Raw genomic sequence first — 26,367 nt, 5'->3', positions numbered from 1 at the left:
TTCTTTTCCACTGAAAGAGACTTTTGATTCCACTAATTGCTACGAAGTATTTTGGTATTTCCATTCCATGCACTTTTATATACTAGAGGAGATGTTTTAATACTTTCCCTTAGCGAAGGAAGGTATGATTAAAAAATAAAAACCGGTAAATCTTTTTTTATCTAAGAAGCATTTTGCAACTTTTCATTGTGATTTATGTTTGGAGAGCTCTTTTTGTAGCAGTTCTTTTGTTCGTCTGTGTTCTTCTTTCCTTCAGTAGGATCAATCTGAATACATAGTATCTGTAAAGGCAAAAATCTGTGAATAGCTAATCGTAAAAACCTGGGACTATTATTAGCTCAGTCTGTTAATGCCCTCTGCAGACTGTGCCACGGTTCTCTGTGCTGTGGGTGTTGAAACAGTGTCTAAATATCTACCTTGTGGTTCTGTGGGTGACGCATTTTCCTTCTACTTCAGGCCAAAAACTGCTCTCAAATTCTGATAGTTTTGCTGTTCTTCCTACTGTGCAGTTGTCTTGGTTAGAACTGCTACAGAACAACTGTTTTCAAGCATATATGGAAATACCTAACAATTCTGAAAAAAATATCTTAGTCTGAAAAGAAAGAAATAGATCTGCCTTAAAAAAAACCAAAAAAAAACCAAACCCCAAAAAACAAACAAACAAACAAAACAAAAAAAAAACTTACTGAGGTCCAGAGAATGTCTTCAGAGTCATCCTTGAGGCTTCCCTTTTCGTCCCCCAGTGATTCAGCCAGTCATCAAAACCAGGGATCCTATTATACAAAAGCCTTATAATTCTTGCTGCCCTTGCTTAGTCCCACTGCCACACCTTCCTTCCATCCCTCTTCATTCTTCCCCTGTGGGTCTCACTGCAACAGCTCACTTGTCACCAATCTCTTCTCCAGTAAAATTCACTATAATGAATTCCCCATTATAATTCTACCAGTGTCTTCAGAAGAAATCTAATCCTATAACTTCCAGACTTAAAAAGCTATTGGGTTTTGTTGTTGTTGTTTTTGTCTACACAAAAAATTTCAAAGTTCTTGCCCTGATCTACAAAAACTTTGGAATTAGGACCCAACTGCATCTATCATCCCCCCTACATCTATGTCATCATGCAGATAGAGTCCCATTTCGACATCCTGTACGTCTAGATAAGGTCTGCATAGTGGAGCAATATCTTAAGCACATCGCTACATTAGAGAAGCTCTATTTAATATTAAAGCTATTCTGAAGAACCAATATTCAATCGACATTTCAGAATAGTTAGATGTTAGAAGCCATGGTAAAACGGGCATATCCAAATCTTCTAATGTCACAAAGCCAATAACCTGATGCCTAGCTTTCCGGAAGGATAATGCTCACGTTGATTACATGTATCAGAAGTTATTCAAGCCCTGGTGTGACACTGGAGCTAGACTCTTCTTTTACACTCAAGAAAGTATGTGATTGGTCAAGCCAGAATTGAACTTAAATTTTTTTAAGAGCTCTAAATTACCTTTATTGCTATTACTAACAATTTATTTCTGACACATTCCAAATCAAACCATATCGTATCAGTATTTCTCACACACTGTTTGAGAACCACTGAATTAGAATATTCTAATTTGGATCAGGACACTCTTCTCTGTGATAAATAGAAATCGGTACTGAACCTTCGGTGGAGGATTCCTAGTAGGTGGAACATCATGAGAGCCCCTTGAAACTTCTTTACCACACTCTATTTTTTGTTCTCTTGGCCACTGATCTGTCTGTTCCATGGTGTTCCACGGCCGTATTGGTAGTAGGGCTGAGAGTATGTGAATAGGAATTTGTGAAATATCTGATGTGGTTAGAGGGTAGCCTATACCACACAGACCTGGATGTTCACCCAAAACTAATAGCAATTGATACTATTGTAGAAAGACCGGACCACCCAAACCTAGCCATGGGCCCACTGACTGATTGGTTCATTCATTCTTTCTTTAATTTGTGAAAAGAAATGGTTGTTGAGAACCTACCCTTTTAAAGAGGTAGCATCTATATGGTAATTCTCTTGCATTCTCTTTCCTCAAGTATGTAGTGGTTTAGAGCACTTGCTTAAGCGTCTTTATCCCCAGTTATTTGCTCAAGCTATATATATTTAACACTTTATTCTTTCTTTAATGGTAACTTTATGGATAAAATAGCAGTACTAAGGCCTCTAGTTAGTAATTAACATAACACATTGGAAGGATGTTGCTCGATGCCAATCTTTTGTTTGTTCTCAACCTGGAACAGTCATAACAGATCACTTAAGCAAGATGTCTTATTTCCTATCTACCTTGTGCTTCAGGTAATTCAATGAATTGCCAGAAGATATTTATAAACTATCAGAATAACATCACCATTTTTCTAGGGGCACCTGGCTGACTCAGTCTGTACAGAGTGTGACACTGAATCTTGGGGTTGTGAGTTCAAGTCCCACGTTAGGCATGGGGCCTACTTTTAAAAAATTGCCATTTTTCTAGAATGTTGTTTTTTTCTCTTTCATACACAAGGGTGTTGGCTTAATGTATGAGCTATTGAAGTAGGTCCTGACACAAACTAACATTCTAAACTTAAATTTTCTTATTTATTCTTTTAAAATCTGTTTAGTTTTCTATTTAGTTAGCATGACATGACATTTATTTGTCCCACAACATTTAAAAATTACATGAAAAAAATATCTTTACAATTTGGAAAATTGATTTATCTCTAATAATAATTATCTGTGACTTATTTCCAGTTTTTATTTCTTCATTATGCTTGATGAAAGACTGACATGGTGACTGCAGACTCAGAAAGGTTAAAAATATCTCAAAATACTTTATTTACCTAACATAGCCTTGTGATTAGGAGTTGTCTGATTAGCTCACAGCATACAATTAGATTCCCAGAGAGCCTCACTTGGAGCCTGGTCTCCCAATACCATGCACTTCTCACCAGCCTGGAGGAAAAGCCCAGCTTTTGGACATCCCAGCAGACTTGCATATATTTTCCCTATAACCTGTCATTTCCCAAGAAGAACAGAACATAACTGATACTTAGCATGTGAATTAATAATTCACCCAAAATCAAAGTATCATGAACGTTTGTGAGTGTTCTTAAAGCGTAATTTAAGAAAAAATATTTATACAGAAGTTAATGCTATTTATTATATAATAGTAAGAAACCCGTTTTTAAAATTAAGTCTTTTTATCTATGTGATTCGGACATTGTAATTGAACATTATTGCAGAAAAGCTATACTGTCATAACACGTTAGGAAATGCAAGGTAGGGTTGTCTTTACAATAGTCTTTTCAAAAATACCTTTTCTGCACTCCTGCAGGCTCTCTTTCGGACAGTAGCAATGATGGTGCCTGACTATGCCATGATTGCTGAAATAGTCCTGTACTCTTGTGGGTTTGTCACGGCTCGGCCACTGTCAGTAAAAATTGTGGCTACCTACCGCTTGTGTTCAGAGCAATTGTCCTCACAACATCACTATGACTACGGCATGAGAGCCGTGAAGTCCGTGCTTACCGCTGCTGGGAATCTGAAGGTAGAGAACTCAAGTCATTTCTTACTCATGAATTTTCTGTTTGCAAATCTCAGGAACCTTTGTCTTCACAGAGTTCCAATAACTGGTCGGTTTCATCAACTGAAAAAAATCCAGCTATTGTACTAAGAATAGTTGATCATTTGCACATAAGAAAAAGAAAATTTTATGATTTGTAAAAACTTAGACATAATTCCAATTGGTTTGAGTTCTGTTCCATAATTTTAAATGTATGAAAATAGGTACTACCAAGCAACAAAATTCCTTGCTGCTGAGAAACATTCTGATGGCTTTCAGTCTATATAGACATGTATAGCTTTAAAGGAAATAATGTATAACTAATAAATATATACAAATATGCCAAAACATTATCAATTAATGTAATTATATAATTATAGCCTATTGTAGACTAGCCATTATAGATTTGCAATATAATTTTGCATTTTAAAATAGTATAAATCATAACTATATATGGAAAAAATCCAAATATTTTAAGACTTGTGTAACTTTTCATTGGAAGTATTTTGTGGAGGTGTGAACTGTAACTATTCTTTATGAAACAAAGCAAGGTAGGCTATACTTAATAGCAAAATGCAAAATGTGACCTTGGAGTTTATAAAATTTTCACGTTCATGTTTTGTAGAAGATAAAGATTTTAAAATATATTCTACATGATTAAGAACAATGGCATGCATTTTTATCTTCTGTAATAAATGTTACTGAGAATTCTGATATATAGTGGTGATATTCTATTTCACTTTAGCCTAAAATAACTGCACGTCATTGTTTTTTGCAATAAACAAATGCAACTAGAAGTAACAATTCGTATTAACCTGGTGTGTCAGGATTACACTGTGGTCAGATAATGGGAAAGATAATGCGTTGTCTACTGTATGCTATCACTGACATCTTGACTATGGAATTGAGCTATTAAAGTTATGCAGCAAATGAATCCTGCAAATGAATCCTTTCATTCTTTGTCAAAAGCTAATTTAGAATTGTTGAGGGGCGCCTGGGTGGCACAGCGGTTAAGCGTCTGCCTTCGGCTCAGGGCGTGATCCCGGTGTTGTGGGATCGAGCCCCATGTCAGGCTCCTGTGCTATGAGCCTGCTTCTTCCTCTCCCACTCCCCCTGCTTGTGTTGCCTCTCTCGCTGGCTGTCTCTATCTCTGTCAAGTAAATAAATAAAATCTTTAAAAAAAAAATAGAATTGTTGAATGTGTTGGCTTGAATATTTTGAAGTTTGTTTTTATTATATCAAGAAACAACTTAAACATTTGCTTTAAAATAGTAGCTTCTCGAATAACGAAACAGACTTTTGACACCTCATAATTTAGATGTGGTTAGATTGATCCAGAGACAAAGTCCATATGAGCAGGATTGGCTTTGGCATTGGGTGCTCTGACCTTGACTGCTGGGCATCCCTGACTTTGTAAGGGTATAGCCAGTTAAGTTGGAACATGGAATCTATTAGGCAGAAAGATCCTAGAGGAAAGGAGGAGGGTTCTGGAAAATTAAACGCATGGTGGTAGGAGAAACTTTGGAGTGAGATGTTGAATAAAGTATTGAAGTTGGGAGAAAAAATTTGGAGTTTCTATTTTTGTGAACCCTGTCATGAGCCTGAGGAACAGGTTTGGAGTTCAACCAGGTGTTTAGTAAACTTTGGGGTTACCACAAGTTTTTTGGAATTTTTTCAACCTCTAAAATTAATAACAATCCAATTAAATGAAAATAAATGAGAACAATTTCCTGTGGGTTTAAATTGTCTTTGGGGCCTGGGTGTGCATGTGTGTGCACACGCGTGAACATGTAGAAGGTGCACTTAGTGGATGGAGATATCATCACAAGTATATTTTCTTTTAGCTGAAGTATCCAAATGAAAATGAAGAAATTTTGCTGCTGAGATCTATTATTGATGTAAATCTGCCAAAATTTTTGTCCCATGATTTACCACTCTTTGAGGTAAGGATATTTATTATTTTGGTGTATCAGAATTTTTATAATAATGTATTTATCAAATGTCCAAGTTTGTGACTCCCTACGAGAAACTTCTACAGAAAATAATGATACGGCACAGAGAAACATACATCATTCCATGTTTTACTTGAAGTGTGTTTAGCTCTGTTGCTTCAGATGACTTTCAAAAAGTTGGGATTTTTAAATAGTACTACTTTTTTTAACTGTGCAATGTAAATAAGCACACAAAAATTACAAAATACGTGTGCTGATAAGTAGCACTAGAATGTAGGCTCCATGAAGGAAAATAATGGGTCTAGCACACAACTGAATCCTTTGCACAGAAAGGTACTTTGCAAATATTTGTTAAATTAGTAATTGAAGAAATTTTTTAAAAAGCTTAATTTCTTGAGATGCCTGGGTGGCTCAGTCAGTTAAGCATCTGCCTTTGGCTCAGGTCATAATCCTAGGGTCCTAGAATCAAGTCCCACATCAGGCTCCTTGTTCGGTGGGGAGTCTGCTTCTCCCTATGCCTGCTGCTCCCCCTTCTTGTGCTCTCTCTCTTTCTCTGACAAATAAATAAAAACCTTTAAAAATATATATAAAATAATAGAAAGCTTAATTTATTTAAAATAATAGCTTTTATGAAATTGATGTTTTTCAGGATGATTTAAAGGAAGAACTAAGTTTAATAATGTGATATTTAAGATTAGGCCATTATTAATTGAGAAGAAGTAATAGAATAAAGGTTAAGGTTTTCATAATATCATTTGATGTCATTCTTTTCCTTTTCCCTGTCTCAGGTGGAAGGAATTGGGGGAGCCATGGACTCCCAGCAAGTGTTAGATGTTGCACTAGTATGTACAGGCAGTTAGCTTCCAACGTGTAAGGACTGAAGTGGTATGAGGTTATGGGGACGGGGAGAGGTGACAGTGCCACTGTGGTGTGGTCCAGTGCCATCTGCTCTCCGCAGAAACCATGTTTCATCATTTGAAAGGATCTTTCCATAGTACTTAGAGCTGGTAGTGTAAAGAGTGACTCTATGAGGAATAGGTTCAAATTTTCTTCCTAACATTTTTCCTCAGTTTCTTTGGTACTAGGCTACTGTATAAATTTTCCAAGAGTAAAAGCTCTATTTTTATGAAGTGGAAATATACTTCACCAGATACATTCTCAAGCAGTCATGTATTCATTCAGTGAACACTTACTGAGCAACATCTCAAAAATGGAGCATAACTGTCACTTCCAATTAGGACAATTCCCTGTTGTGAGACTGTGCCATACACTGTGGAACATTGGGCATCCTTTCTGACCCTCTACCAGACAGGAGAGAGAGGGGAACTGGTCTTGGTTGAGAACCACTGGATACCAAAGATGTTCTCGAGTGGTCTGCTTCCTTCAAGGTCAACCAAAAACAATTTGAACTATCTGAGAGGATATGTTTGTTTATTTACCAAATACTATGCGCTTACTATGGATCAGACACTCTTCTAAGAGCTTTGCAAATAGTAACTTATTTAATCCTCATAATGACCCAGTAGGTCGGGTGCCTATCATTATCCCTGTTTTATAGCTCATTTAACTGAGGCGAAGATAATGAATTCTTATTATGGCTGGTACATGAGTGAGTGGGGATTTCAGCCATACAGTCAGGCTGCAAAGTGCTCTTAACCCCTGAGCTGCATTGCCTTTTTCTCCTCTTTACCCCAAGGAAACTTATTGCTTGGATAAACTAAGATCAGTTTCTCCATAACAGCATTTGGAGGATTAAATACAGGGGAACTTAAACTCATAATTCATCACTTTTAAAGCATAGTTCAAAGGTATGCTTTCACATGAAGCTTTTGTGAATTTTCACTTTTTACCTTCAAAGTAAAAATAAGTCCTCTTTCTCACTAGGTTGCTATAATATGTATAAAATAGCCTTAACAGTTTATAAAGGTATGTTTCTTAGACCTTGCAATCAACTTTATATATTCCTATACACTAAATATAGAATCCTAATTCTTTCCAATCATACATTATATGATCTTATCAGTTTCCTAAAGCTGCCGTAACAAAGTACTATCGCTTGGTGGCTTAAGACAACAGAAGGGTATTCTCTCAAAGTTCTGGAGGAAAGATGTCTGAAATCAAGGCTCTAGGCAAGATTCCTTTGCCTCTTCTTAGTTTTCGGTGGCTACTGGCAATCCTTGACATTCCTTCGTGTGGGTTGGCATCAATCTGATCTCTGCCTACATCATGACACGGCCTTCCCTGGATGTATTTGCGTTTGAATCTTCTTCTCCTTTCTGTTATAAAGACACCAGTCGTTGGATTTAAGGCCTAATAAATCTCATCTTAATTTATCTAATTATATATGTAAAGATCCTATTTCCAAATGAGGTTACAGTTTGAGGTTTTGTATAGGCATGAATCTTTGAGGGACGCTAAGCTGATTAAAATGCTAGCCACCACAATGATTAAAATACCTTTGAACTAATTTTAGAATGTGATTGAGGTATGGATTAAAGTTCATTGTTTTTTGACAAATCCAGGCATTCTATCTTTTCATCTTTTCTCTACCAAATTGTCTTTGTGCCTTTGTTGAGAATGAGTTACTCACACATGTGTGGGTCTCTTTCTGGACTCCCCATTCTCTTCCATTGATATATTTGTCTATTATACTAATATGAAACTGTCTTTATAATAAGTCTTGAAATCAGATATTTGTCTAACTTTTCAACTTAAAAGTATTGTAAAACTGTAAAATTTCTAGAAGAAAGTGGGAGAAATCTCTTATAACTTTGAGTTAGGCAAAAATTTCTTAAACACAGCACCAAAAGCACAATGCATAAAATAATAAATTGATAAAATAGAATCATCAAAATTTAAAAGTTTGCCCTTTGAAAGACACTGGTAAGAAGATGAAAGACAAGTTGCAGACTAGGAAAAAATATTTGCAAATTAGATATATGATGAAGGAATTGTATGTAGAATATTTAAAGAACAGTCAAAACTTACCACTGAGAAACTGGTAAGAACATAAACATAAAGCAAATAAGCACATGCAAAAACATTAGTCATCAGGAAATTCACACTGAAGCCACAGTAAGATACTGTGACAAATCTATTAGTATGGATGAAATTGAAAAGACTGACCATACCAAGTATTAAAAGTGCTATACACTGCTGGAGTGAATGTAACATAATACAACCACTTTGGAAAGCAGATAGTTTCTTAAAATATTAAACACATAACCACCATATCATCCGGGTTTTCCACTCTTCAGTATTCAGCCAAGAGAAATGAAGGCATTTATCCAGACAAAGAGTTGTGTATAAGTGTTCATAGCAGTTTTGTTTGCAATAGCCCCAAACTGGAAACAATGAAAGTATCTATCAACAGAGGAATGGATTTTAAATGTAATACTTGCACGCAGTGAACTATTAATACGTGTGGGATTCTCCAAATCTTTACGCTGATTGAAAAGAAGTCAGACAGAAAAAAGTAGTACCCATAATGTGTGACTTCATCTATGTTAAATTCTATAAAAATAGTAACAGAAAGCAAATTAGTGGTTTCCCAGTGATGAAGGTGGGAGGTGGCAAAGAGAGAAGGGGAGGAGGATTACAAAAGGTCACAAGGTGACTTCTGGGAGCGATATGTTGATTATCTTGATTGAGTTGATGACTCCACTTGTCAAATTGTCACACTTTAAATACATACGGTTCACCGTGTGTCAGTCATACCTCTATAAAGCAATAAAAAATACTGTTGAACTATTTCATGGTTCTATTTCCATCAATATGAAATATGAGGATGGGAAGAATTTCATCGTGTTTATGTGTGTATGTACGTGAGTGTGGAGAGAGGGAGAGGGTATCAGATATGTAATATAAATCCACAAATCATCTATCATCAGGGAATCACTTCAGATTTGTTTCCTGGTGTGAAATTACCAAAACCAGATTACAATGATTTGCTAGCAGCTATCAAAGACAACTGTGAATCCATGAATTTGCAAATGACCAGATTCTTTTCTGAGAAGATACTTCAAATATATGAAATGATGATTGTGCGTCACGGTTTTATGATTGTCGGAGAACCGTTTGGAGGAAAAACCAGTGCATACCGCGTCTTAGCTGGAGCACTAAATGACATATGTGAAAAGGTAAGTGTGTTATTAATGCATTAATTTATTCATAACCCGTTTTGTGCAAGATAGAATGTATAGTGATTTTAAAAGATACTTTAATGTAGCAACTGGAAATCATGGGAAAAGCGAGTCAAAAGGAAAATACTACTGGAAACGTAATATGAAGCAATTATGAAGGTCAGCACATGAAGGCTCTACCACAGGTTTGCCTGTCAACCTTTTATTCCTTTCAAAATTTTTTTATTTATGAAGGTAACACATGTTGTAGAAAAAAATCTGAAACCACGAAAAGCCTGAAAGTTTTCTTTTCATACTTTCAAGGAGTATTTTTCATTTTCTGGGTGGTTAGATTAATAATGCAAACTTCTGTGAGTGGATGCTAGTGGTATTGAAGTGAATGTGTGTTTTGTGTTACATAACATATACCTGTGCATGTAAATGCAATAAATGATTGTATTAGTCACAGCTCCCACCTTGCACATCAGTTTGTTCACTTTGACACGCTAAAGGAATGAGGCTGTTTTTAATTCTCCACCTAATACTGTATTTCTGTCTCCTTTTTGTATTTTGAATAGTTTTTGTTTCATATGTGTCAGTGTTTGTAACCAAATGGGATTTGTGATCATTATGTCTTGATTGTGGAGTCTCACTAGCCTTGCTGCATTTTTGGGACAAAAATCTTGCTTTCGTGGCAACGACTTCCTCTAAGATGGTGGAGCTTAACCATCCTTCCCGATGTAGGATTATGCGTTGCTATGCCCTTGGCGAGCACAGAGAAGAATGTGAAGACCTTGAGCTTGTTTTACTGTTTACTGTTATTATTCCACATCTTTTCTTGAGTTCTGTAGTTTGTGTCCCAAGCCCTGGGTGTGGTGGGCAGAAGGCAGTGTTGGGAAGAGTTGCACTTGTTGTGTCATATATATATATATATATAAAGAAATGATGACGAATAGGAGAACACGGGATTTTAGGGCAGTGAAACTATTCTGTATGATACTGTAATGATGGATATGTGCCATTACTCATTTGGCAGAACCTGTAGAATGTACATCACGAGAGCGACCCTTAATGTAAACCATGGACTTTAGTTAATGATAATGTATCAGGGACACCTGGGCAGTGCAGTCAGTTAAGCGTCTGATTCTTGTTTTCAGCTCAGGTTGTGATCTCAGAGTCATAAGACTGAGCCCAAGTCGGGCTCTGCACTCATTGTGTAGTCTGCTCGAGATCCTCTCTCCCTCTGCCCTTCTCACTCATACACTCACTCTCTCTCGCTCTCTCTCAAATAAATAAATCTTAAAAAATAATAATGTATTAATATCAGTTCATCATGCATAATAATATACCACCCCAAAGCAAGTCTTTAATAATAGGGGAAACAGTAGGGGATTTGGGGGGGGGCAGAAGGAATATATGTGAATCTCTGTATTTTCCACTCAATTTCTCTGTAAACCTAAAGCTTCTCTAAGAAAATAACATCTATTAATTAAAAACATCAAAAGCTCATGCCCTAATGGTGTTAACATCTTTTATATAATTCCCACACCAGCTTTCAAGGTTCTGGTCAAAACTGACAACTTACGAATATTAACTTTCTGATTCTGTGAGAATGGAACATAGTTCCCTGTATTTAGATCTTTTAATTTTCTCTCAGAGAGTGTTTGGTAGCAGGAGTGAGCCAATTACAGCCCATAGGCCAGATTTGGCTCCAAAACTATTTTTCTAATGCCAGTGAGATTAGAATGGTGGTAACATTTTTTAAGGTTTATAAAACAAACAAACAAACAAACAAACAAAAACAGAAAAAAAAGAAAGAATAATGAAGAAAAATATGTGACCAACTATACGTAATCTGAAGAGCCTATAATATTTATTATCCGACCCTTTACAAAAAAAAAAAAAATGCCAACTCTTCTTTCGTAGTTTAGGTTTATAGCTCTTTCACATCACTTGTTGATTTATTACTGAGTATTTCATGAGTTAAAATACTGTTGTAAATGGATTTGTAAAATTTTATTTTTTAGTTGTTCATTGGCCCCATATAGAAAATACAACCAGTATTTTTTCTGTTTTTTATTTTTAATTTAAAAAAAATTTTTTTATTATGTTCAATTAGCATAGTTTTTGATGTAGTGTTCAACACTTCATTAGTTGTGTGTAACACCCAGTGCTAATTACAACACGGGCTCTTCTTAATACCCATCACCTGGTTATCCCATCCCCTTGTTCCATCCCTTCGGTAACCCTCAGTTTGGTTCCTGTAGTCCAGAGTCTCTCATGGTTTGTCTCTGTCTCTGATTTCTTCCCACTCAGTCTTCCCTCCATGTCGATGCAAATAGTGTTTGTTCATCTCTTCTGATGGCTGAGTAATATTCCATTGAATATATGAACCACATCTCCTTTATCCATTCATCTGTTGAAGGGCATCTTGGCTCCTTCCATAGTTTGGCTATTGTGGACATTGCTGGTATGAACATTGTGGTGCATGTGCCCCTTCTTATCACTACATCTGTATCTTTGGGGTAAATACCCAGTAGTTCAATTGCCAGGTTGGGGTATTTTTAACGTCTGTTTTTAACATCTTAAGGAACCTCCATACTGTTCCCCAGAATGGCTGCACCAACTTGCATTGCCACCAACAGTGTAAGAATTTTCCCCTTTCTCTGCATCCTCGCCAACACTTGTTGTTTCCTGTCTTGTTAATTTTTTCCATTCTAACTGACATAAGGTGGTATCTCATTGTGATTTTTATTTGTATTTCCCTGATGGGAAATGTTGAACATTTTTTCATGCATCTGTTAGCCAGAAAATACAACCAGTCTTAACAAACTGACTTTGTATGCTGGAACTTTGTGAAATGAACTCCTTGCTTCTGGTAGTTTTCTTTGTAGAGTCTAGGACTTTCTACAAATCCAATCATGTCTTTTATGAATCAAGACAGTATCCTCCTAAATAAATAATGTGACTTTTTTTTTTCGTTAAGGGGTTAATGGAAGAGAACAAGGTTCAGATTACTGTTTTAAACCCCAAGTCTGTCACCATGGGTCAGCTGTATGGACAGTTTGATGTCGTGTCTCACGAGTGGTCCGACGGCGTCCTCGCTGTCAGTTTCAGAGCATTTGCTGCTTCAACAGTAAGTACTAACACTTCAGCATGCACGTTCAGAAAGACTGTGGTAGTTCTTTCTGATGAATTTCTGATTTTTTTTCCAGTCATTTCAGACACACATTTATATTTCTAGTTCAAGGTATTTATTTAAAACACAAAACTGGATGGTCCCGCAGTGTTTCTGTGAGGAACACTGTTAGCACCTACAGAGCCGCCGGAGCCCATGCTGGCGAGAGCCTTCGTCTTGGCGTGCCGAGAAGAGAGGGCTGGAGAAACGACGACAGGGAAAAGCACTTCTGGCTCTCTTTTCTCAGGCTAAATGATACATGAAGGAGAACATTGAATGGGCTGCTGTCTCCGTCATACCCACTCCTTGTTAAGCATGTCCCAATTCTTAGACAAGAAATTGCAGACCTTTACAAAACAAGTTCTAACACTTTTGCCCTACTTTGTTAGGAAGAGAATGGGCTGCCTGTGGAAAGCGTGAGAGGTAAGGGATGTGCCAGGTGTTGACTGCTGTGAATGGGAATGGGCACTTACCTACTCCTGGCTTATTCTGCAGAGTGGCCATTGCCCGCTCTTACGAGAAAGAGTCCACAGACCAATAAATGTCAACTTGGTTGCTATATGTTAGCGGGCTGCCCACAGAGTGTGACCAAATGGGAGACCGCTTGCTAAGACTGGTCTTAAAAGAGAAGGGGCCTAGGCTAGAGACATTTAATTTATTAAATCTTTTTTTAAAAAATGTTTCCTTTATTCTGCCTATCATATGTCCTGACTTTGGTGTTCTTTATCCACTTAAGGACCCAGCTGATCATGACTCTTTAGTCAGTGTAATAATAGAAAAATGTCAAAGCTCACCTCTGCTCTTAATGGCTGAAGGACCTCGGACAATGAGTAGCATAAGAATTGGCTTTCATGGGCAGGGATCGTGCCCAGTATCAGGCTTTACTAGTGATTTCAAGGATGAAAGTAATTGTGAGGCAGAAAAAGGTGTGAGATCATTGATACAACTTCTCAGTTTAGTTCTTTTCACAGTGGATGCCCTCTGGCCCAGATTAACACATGGCATCTCTAGATAATGTATGTAGTCACATTATTTATGCAGAAATAATGAGACATCTCCCATTTTATCAGTTACATAACATACATTACATTTTCCAGGACATTTTGGCCCATAAATACTCAGTTTCAGAGAGGTTAAGGAGCTAACCCAAAGTCACACAGCTGATAAGTAATAAAGCCAAATGAAAAGTGAGGTCCTTGGGACTGCAGAGCCCAGCATCTCGCTGTTACATGGCCGGGTTGCCCACAAGTGAAGATTACCAGGCATGGGAAGCCAGCTGTCAAGGGGAAGTTGATCTTGAGGTGATCCCTGAGGTATTAGCTCTTCCTTGCTTCTGGGGCATGGCCAGAGCTGTCTTTTGAGTGTGGCTGTGGGGCAGCCTGAATATATGACGGGTCCACTGTCTTGTAGATTAAAGCAGTTGGCTACAGGGCCTGAGAAGGCGTTAGGATGGATTCAAATCCCTCACCACTTCAACTTGAATTCACATTTGCTGAAAGTGAACCAACGCATTGTCTGTGTGCGCCCAAAAAGCGGATTCATAAGATCCGAAAAGGAGAATCAGCTTTTGCACTCTCCAGTGAATACCTGGCCACTCCTTAATATTTGTTGAGCATTTACTGTAGTTCAGACAATGTGCAAATATTGTCATATTTATCATTGTGAGACTGAATCTTATATTAATGTCCTATATCACCATGAAACCATTCAACCCAAGCGGGGTATGTATGTGGAGAGAAGAAAAAACTTGATTTAGCACCCGAGAGTAATTAACGTGTATGAACTTAATTCTACATAGAGTCAGATAATTTCATTGAAAACTGTTTTCCCTGGCAATGGTATTTTTTTTATTTGTAATACTTTCTAAAACATGTCATATGTGTGTCCAGAACACTGGAAAAGATGGGATTTTGAAAAAAGATGTTATATTTCTCTCTCGTCCATGGCATATATAGGCTTCTTCAGTGACTCTCTCTCTCCCTCTCTCTCCATATACACACACATACTTTATTCAAGATGCCTATACATTTTCATGGTGAAATTAATTTTAGGAGTTACATTTTTAAATTTTGAAACATTATGGGACTGTTTCCTTACATTACCACTATTAATTTTTGCCCTTTATTAATCATATGCATAAACCAGACACCAGATAGGAAATGGTTAATTTTTGATGGACCAGTAGATGCAGTGTGGATTGAGAACATGAATACGGTACTGGATGATAACAAAAAGCTGTGTCTGATGAGTGGGGAGATTATTCAGATGTCACCACAAATGAATCTTATTTTCGAACCAATGGATTTGGAAGTTGCTTCTCCTGCTACTGTAAGTTCTCAATTTTGACATCTGCCTATAAATTTGAAATGCTACAAATGATTTTATTACTTAGTAGCTTTGACTTTGAATGAAAAACAGTAGTACAGTTCATTTTAACAGTACTCTGATTCTTTAAGAATGGGATATCTGTTGACCTACCTCCACAAATTTAAGAGTCAGGGATTTTTTTTCCTCTTTGCCTAAAACTGCTGATAGAGTCATACATAAAAATTTAGATCATGAAATTACATGAAATTGAGATTTTTTTAAAAAAAGAATTTTCTGAAGGTTATAAAAAACAGATGTACCAAGTCATATTTCTTATAGAAGCATTACCGTGATGGTAAACAATTATTCTTTTTCCAGGTCTCCAGATGTGGTATGATTTACATGGAGCCTCACATGTTAGGCTGGAAACCACTAATGTTGTCTTGGATAAATCTTCTACCTGCTGCGATTAATCTGATTCAGAAAGAATTTATAACAGGCTTATTTGACAGAATGGTCCCAGTTTCTGTTGAATTTATTAGAAAGCATGCAAAGGTAAGAGGGATGAGAATTTTAAGACTTGAATAAATGGGAAGTCCAAATCAGCCAAATATATTCATTTTAATGTATTTTGTTAATGTCAACTCTCGGATATTAAAATAATTTAACTGGTTTAACTAAAAACTTCTCTGATTAAAGTAAAAAGATTTTAATATATATGCTTATTTCTCTCAAAAAATGTTAATGAGGCATCTTAGGGTTTGAAAAAATGTATGGATACTAATCTATTCCCTCCTAAAAAAACAAACCAAAAACTTAAAGGTCCACCTAACCACATCTGGGTGAAAATATCCTAGAATGTTACCTCTCATTTCTCAGGGACTATTATATTTTAGGTTCCATTTTTATAATTTTCTGTTTTTCAAAGTTCCTAGAATAAATATATATTATTTTATAATTAGCAAAAGGCCAATTTTTAAAATTAATTCATTTATGACATCTAAAGAATTAGATCATGGATAATCACGGAGGAACTGTCATTGCTTCAGGAAGGCTAAATGAAGAATCCACTCTATTTAGCATGAGCGCATCTACTTGTTTCAAGATAACTGTTGTTGGCTAAAAAAAACTGGGATTCACGGAGGAAAGACAGTCCCTGGTAGATGACTGAAAGATGTCCAAATCAATTTTTCTTTCTTTCGGTGTATCCTGGAGATTGGTGCAGGGGGAAATGTACGATGGAGAGAAATGACAGCATGAATGGAAATCTCCTACCTCTGAGAGTTGATGGAGTTCCAGCCAGACTCTTAAACCCCATCCAGCTGGAAACTGTAGGGAAAGTATGCTTAATTTCTGCTCTGGGAGATGTCAGCCAAAGGTCTTTTTTTTTTTTTTTAAAGATTTTATTTATTTGACCAGAGATAGAGACAGCCAGTGAGAGAGGGAACACAAGCAGGGGGAGTAGGAGAGGAAGAAGCAGGCTCATAGCAGAGGAGCCTGACGTGGGGCTCGATCCCATAATGCCGGGATCACGCCCTGAGCCGAAGGCAGACGCTTAACCGCTGTGCCACCCAGGCGCCCCCAGCCAAAGGTCTTTTAGAATGACTTTGGTTCTGGAACAAATATAGGGACACAGGGTTGGTATTTCTCCTGCTGTTGGAAATATAATAGAAAAGCTTAAGGCACAAGTTTGGCTCCAGGTACAGCTGAGGAAAGTGGAATTTAACAGCATGCCAGTGGATATTACCTAAAGAGGAAAAAAAGATACGAGAGCAAAGAATAGAATCCCGGGTGCTGCTGCAATTTCAGGGAGAACTTTGTAAGAAGCAAGCAGTCAGTATTACCAGAAACCACTCAAAGGTCGGGGCAGAAAAGGATCAGCACATGTCCCTTGGATTTGGCAGTTGAGATCATGGGGTGAAGCATGGCCCATACACTTTCAGGGAACAGGCAAGGTAGCTCCAGGGCATCTGGCTGAATGTGGGAGCTACTGGCCACAACAGTGGGGGTACACTGTTCTTTCAAGAAGCTTGGCTGTTAAAAAATAAGCAAACATGAAATGTGTTGAAGATATGAAGTAATCATGTTTCAAACACAGTTAAACTTGTAAAATGAGCTACAGGTCCCCCCTCGACCCCGCCCCCCGCCCTGGTCTTGTCAGAGAATGTAAGTCTTAAATGAATAGATGAATTTGCCATATAATAACTATCTTTTCAGTAACCAAAAACACACTTTTAATACAAGCTTCCAAAATGTACTTCTTCACTTTTGTACTCTCAAAGAAATTATGAATTCCTCTTAGTTACTATGTAGCAATAGTGTCTTATTTGTAGTGATGACTATTTGTATTTTAGTCTTGCATCAGTAATACTTAGTCCCATCCTTAGAAACTCCACTGTCGTTTCTGCCTGTTTCTATTTCTACTGGGACAGTGGCTGAAGATGCCGTCGGCTGCTTCTAATCTTCAGAGTCCATTTCAGAGAGTTAGTGCTTATGTGTTAACCATGAAGCAATACCACTCTGAAGGTTGGAGGGAAGCTTGGCGGGAAGAAGATGCACATTTGTGGAGAACTTGCTGCAGGGTGCACGGTACTAGGAGCCGTGTACACTATTGCATTCATTTTATAAACTGTCATGGGAGACCCCCCCCCCAAAAAAAAAATCAAGTGCATCGTGTTTACGGCACTCTGGGAACATTTTGTGCTTTTCAAGACTTGCAAATTTATTTCATAGGAATGAGTTTACTATGAGTACTGCTGTAAAGATGTATAAAATAAGTTTGAAAGCATTCATTAATTTTAATTCTCTGAAAGATTTTATTTAGAGTTTTGATTTTCAAAATTGGTGTAAGATAGATTCTAGGTCATCGATGAAAGCAACTGAACATGTAAAAGATAAATTTTGAATTTGGGGATCAGTGCAGGAGTAGCTTAGGAGTGCATCCACGGGACAGGACATCCAGGGGCGCCACCCGGTAGACGAGAGGGTTGATCTGTGCCTTAGTTTTTCCACCTGGAAAATGAGAATTATACTAGTGCTTTTTCATAGGACTATGGCTATGAGCACTAAGCAAGTTCAATAAGTATAAGTTGATTCTATTTTAATTAGTGCCTAATTTAAGTTAATTTGTTTTATACACTTTTCTCCCTGATTTTTCAGGAATTATCTCCTACTTCAGATACAAACTTAGTCCGATCCTTAATGAATCTAATAGACTGTTTTATGGATGACTTTGCTGATGAAGTCAAGGTGAGAGAGAGAAATGATCGAGAAACGTACTCCTTACTGGAGGTAAGGTCCATTGCCTTTGAATCTTGCAATAGAAAGACATCTACTGTTTTCCCCAATGCTTCCTGATTAATAACTTTATTTTCCCCCTGAAACTAGAGGCTGGACAGCAAGGAAAAAGTCAGGCCCCCAATAGTAGGTGCTTGTAGGGAAGCTCCTCCACCGGCAGTTCCATTGCATCATGAGGGTTGGGTGAAACCCAATCATATCCTTCGATCTGCTACTGACATCTTAGGTCATTTAACCAGCCTCAGAAATTATCAATCCCTGGGATATCAGTGACCATTTTTTTTTAAAAGATCTTATTTATTTGAGAGGGAGAGAGAGCAGGTGAACGTGAGCAGGGGGAGGGGCAAAAGGAGAGGGAGGAGCAGACTCCCCTGCTGAGCAGGGAGCCTGACAGGGGTGGATCCCAGGACCCTGGGATTATGACCCCAGCCGAAGGCAGACGCTTAACCTACTGAGCCACCCAGGTGCCCCAGCAGTGACCATTTGATAACAAGATTCACGTCCCCTTCAACCTGCAAATCATAATAATTCTTTGTGTTTTTCCTTGATTTTCTTTCCTTTTTTTGAGATATAAATGCTTAAAGTATATGTGTGTGTGTATATAAATATATATTTGGATTGAAGAAAGCAAGAAAACATGTATAAACACATTCTCCAAATAGGAATAAAGTTATCAATGGACCTGGAATGTGCCTTAATAAAAACTTGTATATCGCTAATGGTAGCACTTCTAATGTGGTCAATATGTTGCTTTTATACATATATCTATTAAATAAATTTTTAATTTAGTTTTAAATGGTTTCCAGAGAGAAACAGCCTGTTAATAATCTAGGAATAGGCAAACAGTGTTGAAGTAGAGTCCAAAACTTTTAAAAGCAGAGTCAGGATTGTGTTTGTTTCGGCATTATAAAGGGGATTTGAGGGGCATCCGGGTGGCTCAGTCAGTTAAGCATCCAACTCTAGATTTCAGCTCAGGTCATGATCTTGGGTCATGGAATAGAGCCCGACATTGGGCTCCACGCACAGCTGGGAGTCTGCTTAAGATTCTTTCCCTCTGCCCCTCCCCTCCCACTCTCTCACCTCTCTCTCTCTCTCAAATCTTAAAGGGGGATTTGATTTTGAAACAAGAAAATAGGTTTTCTCTGTGCTATTCCTTATGTTCCACATATGAGTGAAACCACATAAGGAGTAGCACTGAATGGAAAGAAATCAGAGAGAGAGACAAACCATGAGAAACTCTGGACTCCAGGAAACTGAGGGTTACAGAAGGGAAGGGGGTTGGAAGATGGGGTAGCCAGGTGATGGGTATTAAGGCGGGCACATGTTTTGATGAGCACTGGGTGTTATACGTAACTAATGAAGTCTTGAACACTACATCAACACTAATGACATACTATATGTTGGCTAACTGAACATAATTAAAAAAAAAAAAAAAGGAAATAGGTTTTCTCATTTAGTGATAGGTCTTGTCATCTGCTCTCTTTTCCTGCCTAAGCCTGGTAAGAAAAAGGCTTGCAGAATAGCAGTTCTAGTTATTCAGTCAATGCTCAGATTGTTATTACAACAGGTAAATAAACAAATCTGAATTTGTTTTACTTTTAAGAAAACACTATTAAAATTTAAATTAAAAAGCGTGTATGTTGTGAGGATTGGTTATTCCTTATTAAAATATGCCTTTATAAAAAGTAATCTCAGTGTATTTTTTTAATATCAGAGTCCTGCCATGTACTTAAAATATCATGTGATTTACCAGACTAATCATTCTAAGGTTTCACAATGTACTTTGCATCGTATTATCTTTTCTGATAGGAAGATTTTATAAGGCATGCAATTCGATCTCTTAAAATCTAATTATTATAAAATCCTGAGATAACCTACTATTACATATTAGTTTATTAAGTTTCTTTCAAAGATATTAATCTGGCTGAGCTGATGCAAGCTTCAAGAATACATTAAAGTTATTCTTTAATGCACTCATCTTCTCATCTCTCCAATGCAGGGCATTTTTCTGTTTTCATTGATCTGGTCCATTGGAGCTTCCTGTAAAGATGATGATCGGTTGAAATTTGATAAGATTCTTCGAGAACTAATGGAAGGCCCAATTTCAGAACTAACTCGAAATAAGTTTAAATTACTGAGTGGCATGGAACAAACGTCTTCAAAAGCACTAACTGTCCCATTTCCTGAAAAAGGAACAATTTATGATTATCAATTTGTCACTGAGGTAAGAGCTCTGAAGCAAGATTTACAACTACCAACCGGGCAGAGTTCCCTCGGAGACAGTACGGCACATAATGGCCCTGGGGCCACCTTGTCACCACCGTTTACCTTCAGAGTCAACATGGAGTAGTAGAGGAAGGTGCTCAGGCTTTGAAGTCAGACACATCAGGGTTTGAGCCACTTTCTGTATAGCTTTGGAGTAGTAATCTTTCTGAACCTTGTTTTTCTCTTTGATAAAATAAGATAAATAATAACATCTGATGGTCTTATTGTATTCATTAAGTAAAAGTATACAGTATGACATCTAGTCCAGCACTAGGTGAATGCAGTTTTAGGATACCTCGTGGGGTTCATACGGTGCATGTTAGCATATCACAGGTGCTAAGAAGTCCTGTAGGAACATAGCTGCGTTAGTGTTAATTCAACACTTCCCAAATGAATTGGACAATAAAACCTGGGTGGTGTTTGTTTACTTGTTTATATGTAGCAGCTCCCATGAGTACTGTATTGAGGGTGTTTAGGAATACCTATTTAAATATGGAGCGTCAAGTGAAATTGGAACACGCTCTATCCCCAGAGGGTAATTCTATCTCACCAATATTTCTTTAATAAACTTATTTTTCTAAAGCCTCCCTAGACTCTATTATCTGGATGGACCATGATCTCTCCAAACAGTTTCCTACTTTTAGACATTGAGCTGTTTTTGTTGTTTCTTAGTTTTTCTGCTTTGGTGAATATTGTTGTATACAAATCATTGTGTACGTATCTGATTGTTTCTTTAAGACAAGTTCCTAGAAAAGGAACTTGCTGTATCAATTTTTAAATTTTTATTGCTCTTGAGATGTATTGCCAAGCCCACCTCAGAAGAGATTCTTCGCTCTGCCAGCCACAAGACACTATCCTTTTATTTTTTGCTAATTTTATTTCAAATTACTAACAACACCCCGCATTTCCAGAACACCTTGCAGTGTACTAAGCTTTTCCACAATCATTTCTATTTGTTTCCCAACATCTCAGTGAAATAGGAAAGACAGTACTATTTTGCAAATCTTCCCTCTGAAGAAATTAGGGCTCAGAGATATTATGTGATTTTTCCCAGTATCACAAAATCTCTAAATGAGTGTTCACTCCAGGTTTTTTGATTCTTAATCTTTCCTTACCCATGTGGTGGCAAAAGATCCATGTTAGAAAAGATTATCAAGAATATGGGAAGGACATTGTTTCTTCACCAGTTCTAGAAAGTTCTAGATACTTCTTTGCAATACAGTTTTTCAACTTGATGTGAATTCACCCTCCTCAAAAAAAAATGGACCATGATCTCTCCAAACAGTTTCCTACTTTTAGACATTGAGCTGTTTTTGTTGTTTCTTAGTTTTTCTGCTTTGGTGAATATTGTTGTATACAAATCATTGTGTACGTATCTGATTGTTTCTTTAAGACAAGTTCCTAGAAAAGGAACTTGCTGTATCAATTTTTAAATTTTTATTGCTCTTGAGATGTATTGCCAAGCCCACCTCAGAAGAGATTCTTCGCTCTGCCAGCCACAAGACACTATCCTTTTATTTTTTGCTAATTTTATTTCAAATTACTAACAACACCCCGCATTTCCAGAACACCTTGCAGTGTACTAAGCTTTTCCACAATCATTTCTATTTGTTTCCCAACATCTCAGTGAAATAGGAAAGACAGTACTATTTTGCAAATCTTCCCTCTGAAGAAATTAGGGCTCAGAGATATTATGTGATTTTTCCCAGTATCACAAAATCTCTAAATGAGTGTTCACTCCAGGTTTTTTGATTCTTAATCTTTCCTTACCCATGTGGTGGCAAAAGATCCATGTTAGAAAAGATTATCAAGAATATGGGAAGGACATTGTTTCTTCACCAGTTCTAGAAAGTTCTAGATACTTCTTTGCAATACAGTTTTTCAACTTGATGTGAATTCACCCTCCTCAAAAAAAAAGATGTGTACTGTATGCATAGCACTGTGCCAGAGGATACAAACATGAGGAAGTCACTGTGCTACCTCGGTGAGTTCTTAACCTCTTCAGAAGAGTGTCACGTGACACTCTAGGCCAAAAGAGTGGCCCAGGGGCCTGGGCATATTGGGAAACAGTAGGTCCATCAAAGAGGCTAGAGTGTGGGACACATGAAGGAAGGAGGGTCTGAATTCTGATGTGTTTTGAATGATGAGGAGCTTAAATTTGATTCTATAAGAATGAAGAAAGCAGTGATGTTTTTCTAAGGCAAGAGAGTTAACATGCTATTTTTGAAAGTTTTTGTTCTGAATACTGGATAGCAAATACAAATTTTAGTTGACAAGCTAATTGGATACAAAGATAGAGTATAATGTTATTCATAATAATAATCTCAAATGAAGAAATCTTGTCCGTTCTAGATGTTTGTTGCACAACAATCTGAATATAGTTAACACTATTGAACTGTATGCTTGAAAGGTCGAAGGTAAATTTTAGGAGTTGTTTTTTTTTTTTTAGCCACAATTAACAAAAATCTCACCTGAAATGATAAGCTTATGTTATACATACCATTTTAAAAGTACAAGAAACATGCAGCTGATGTTCTAGAAAAAATTCTATATTGGTTAACACTTATCGAATAAAATTCTTTACTCTTTAATGCACTGATTAGTCTAGTTTTCTTAGTGCCATTAAAGAATCTAGCATTTAGCCAAAATATCTGATCTTTGGGTTAACATAATCAGTGGTTTCAGCAATCAGAAATATAACAGCATTGCCATTACATTTTGATTCAATAAAAGCCTAGCTTCTCCTCAATTTAACACAAAATTTAACTTTCAAATTCAGGGTGAAGTATTTTATAGGATAAAAATAAATGTGTAAACATCAGTACTTTGGTTTTTTGGGGTTTTGGTGGGTTTTTTTTTTTTTTTTTGGTCTTCATCTTTGATCTTTTCTACAATGGCACAGGATAACAGAGCTTTTAGAAGTATTTTATAACATAACATTCCTCATTTGGCTGTTTGTTATAAACAGGGAATAGGAAGATGGGAACCATGGGTAAAGAAATTGGCAGAAGCTCCTCAAATTCCTAAAGATGTGATGTTTAATGAAATCATTGTACCAACTCTGGACACCGTCCGATGCTCTACCTTAATGGAATTATTGACCACCCATCAAAAGCCTTCAATATTTGTAGGACCAACAGGAACTGGAAAGAGTGTTTATATTATTGTAAGTATTGTAGAAATCTACACGTTAAATGCATAACATTCCTAAGAATGTTATTTTTTAAACTACCTGAAATAGATTTCACATTTTTTAAATATTAAAATATTTTGATGTGGTAGCCACAGAGAATTTTTGAGTAACTGCCTATTTTTGAAATTGACTAAAGATATTATGCCATTTTATATCACTAAATTATTGTACCTTTTTAAATTTTTGTACCTTTTAAAATAGCTCATTTAGGATGAAGAAGTTCATATCCCTTGAAAGGAAGGGGTGTTTAATTAATTGATATTTATTTTTCAAAATTATTTAATATTTGGAGGATTACTATGTAGTAATAAAACTGATTTTCTTTGACTTCTGGAATCATACCCATTGTGTGTTTGATAAGAAAATGCTAGCTGCTGTAACAGATAATGCCCAAAATCTCAGTAGCTTTACACAGCCTTGGTTCCCTTGTGTTTAGAAGGTCGTATTGAACAAAGACCAGTTCTTGCCACTAGTTTCAGATTTCTAAAGGCAGAAAGCTGGCTGGAGCTAATAGTAAGTAGCACCCACAGGTTTGTCATGACAAGTAAGTGCAAATTTTCCCAGGGTCAACTGGACAATAGTAAGTAGCACCCACAGGTTTGTCATGACAAGTAAGTGCAAGTTTTCCCAGGGTCAACTGGAAGGTAAGTGGACCTCGGCTTTCTTGACTGCCCACAGCAATGGGGAGCCCCATTAGTTCCCTTATGGCAGAGAACTGTACAGTGCGGGTGTCCCTTTGGAATTGCGAAAGATCTTGCAGCTCTGCTCCTCTCAGAGAGCAAGCATTTGGAAGCTTTCCGTGACAGCAGGCAAGACTGCATTAGCCAAGAGAGAACCACAGTGATGCCTGTAAGGTAAGACTTTTGTCTTTCTCTGTCTAGCTCTGCCCCCCACCTGGATGTGGGGTGGGAAGAAGACAGGGAAAGCAAGTAGAGGAGCCCAAAGAAGCCACCAGTGTGCCCTCTCCCATTGCAGGATCTCCGTCAACAGACGTTCGCCCACTTTATGATAGTGCCTATTTCTAGTTCTTTATTGATTTTATATTTCAATTTAATCTGCTAATCTTTTTGGAATATATTTGGGCATATAGTTAAAACAGTTGTCCTGGTATCATTTATTGAATAATATCTTCCACAAAAGATTGAGATGGCACCCTTATCATAATCTAAATGTGGTATGCATCAGGGACTATTCAAGGTCAGGGACGGGAGAAGTTTAAACTGAAATTTTAAATCAAGGTGTTGGTTTGACCAGAGTTAAAAAAAAAATGATCTTTCTGGAGGGAGGAGTTATGATGGTGGAGTAGTATGGGGACCCTGGGCTTGCCTTATTCCACAAACACAGCTAGATCAACATCAAATCATTATGAACAGCTAGGAAATTGATCTGAGGATTAAGAAAACAGTCTGCACAATTGGGGAATGTGGCAGACGCAGAATTTGGAGACATCAGTTGGGGGAGAGAAAAGCTGTGGTGCCACGGAGGGTAAGGGGCCCTTTTTGTGGAGAGAAGTCAGGGAGAGAGGGAGAAGGAGAGGGTGGGAGAGGAAGCAATGTGTAGGGTTAGCTCAAGATTGTCATGGTATGGGGATCCCCTGGGTCACACTCGGAGAGAATGCTTTTTTGTCTTCCTGGAGTACATTTGGAAGAGGGCATTGCTTCTCCAAGGGCGCCACTGAGTGGCTGTTCAACAGCAGGGACAGAGGTGCAGGCAGAGGGCAGATAACCTCGTGACAGCTTTTCTCTGTGCTTTACCACAGACTCCAGGCACCACTGGGGCCTTGTGATTGCTTTTCTGGGAGAGAACTGTGCCAGCCTCAGCTCTCCTCTCCCCGAGAGGAGAGTGGGTCCGCACCTTGCTGGGTCATTTAAGATTTGGAATTTTGAATTGCAGCCACATGCCAGAGAGAAAAAAAGAAGTGTCAGCACCAGGCACGCTGATGGCGCAGGCACAGACAGGTTGAACGTGGGGATCTAATGAGGGTCTGGGACACAGGAGGGGAGACTATTTGCGTGAGTGCCTCCTGAACAGTGGTGCCTCCGAGGTCACGTACCTGGGGAGGAGAGGATGGGATGATGCCATCTTCCACATACACCCCAGCCCTCCTCCCCACCCCCATCCATGCCCATCAGTACAGTTGGACTTTAGAGAGAAACACAGTGCCTCCAGTGGAGGCTGGAGTTGCTTACACCAAACTCCGCCCCCCTGCATCTTTACAAGGACAGGTCTGGCTATGAGCCAGCTCAGCAGGCCTCTCCCTTAGAGGAACAGCCCAGGCTCCCCAACATATACCAAATCTACTGATCACTGAGTGCTCCAAGGTGTCAGCTTCAGTTCTGGTGCAAATAGGACCAGGCTTTATTACATTTTTTATTTTTTAACTTTTTTAAATTCTCTTTTTCTTTTCCCCTTTGGAATTAGACATAGTTTTTTGCTCTTTCTTGGTTTGCTTGTTTCCTTTTCTTGCTTTTTTTTTTTTTTTTTTTGGATCAGGCTT

The 26,367-nt window shown here is 37.7% G+C and overlaps 1 protein-coding gene across 1 annotated transcript in view; it reads left to right on the top strand.

Moving 5' to 3' along the window:
• DNAH7 (dynein axonemal heavy chain 7) overlaps positions 1 to 26,367 on the top strand; it is a 269,045-nt gene that overhangs the window by 111,519 nt on the left and 131,159 nt on the right. Inside the window, exons 30-38 of the mRNA XM_034642450.1 lie at positions 3,330 to 3,542; positions 5,402 to 5,500; positions 9,400 to 9,648; positions 12,617 to 12,766; positions 14,954 to 15,136; positions 15,494 to 15,670; positions 18,275 to 18,406; positions 20,412 to 20,636; positions 23,646 to 23,843. Of these exons, the coding sequence (XP_034498341.1) occupies positions 3,330 to 3,542; positions 5,402 to 5,500; positions 9,400 to 9,648; positions 12,617 to 12,766; positions 14,954 to 15,136; positions 15,494 to 15,670; positions 18,275 to 18,406; positions 20,412 to 20,636; positions 23,646 to 23,843 (1,626 nt within the window). The remainder of the gene's footprint in view (positions 1 to 3,329; positions 3,543 to 5,401; positions 5,501 to 9,399; positions 9,649 to 12,616; positions 12,767 to 14,953; positions 15,137 to 15,493; positions 15,671 to 18,274; positions 18,407 to 20,411; positions 20,637 to 23,645; positions 23,844 to 26,367) is intronic.

Source organism: Ailuropoda melanoleuca, chromosome 2, assembly GCF_002007445.2.
Source record: "Ailuropoda melanoleuca isolate Jingjing chromosome 2, ASM200744v2, whole genome shotgun sequence".
Lineage (NCBI taxonomy): Eukaryota > Metazoa > Chordata > Mammalia > Carnivora > Ursidae > Ailuropoda > Ailuropoda melanoleuca.
The sequence above is the reverse complement of the archived record's forward strand: the minus strand, read 5'-3'. Positions and strand labels throughout refer to the sequence as shown.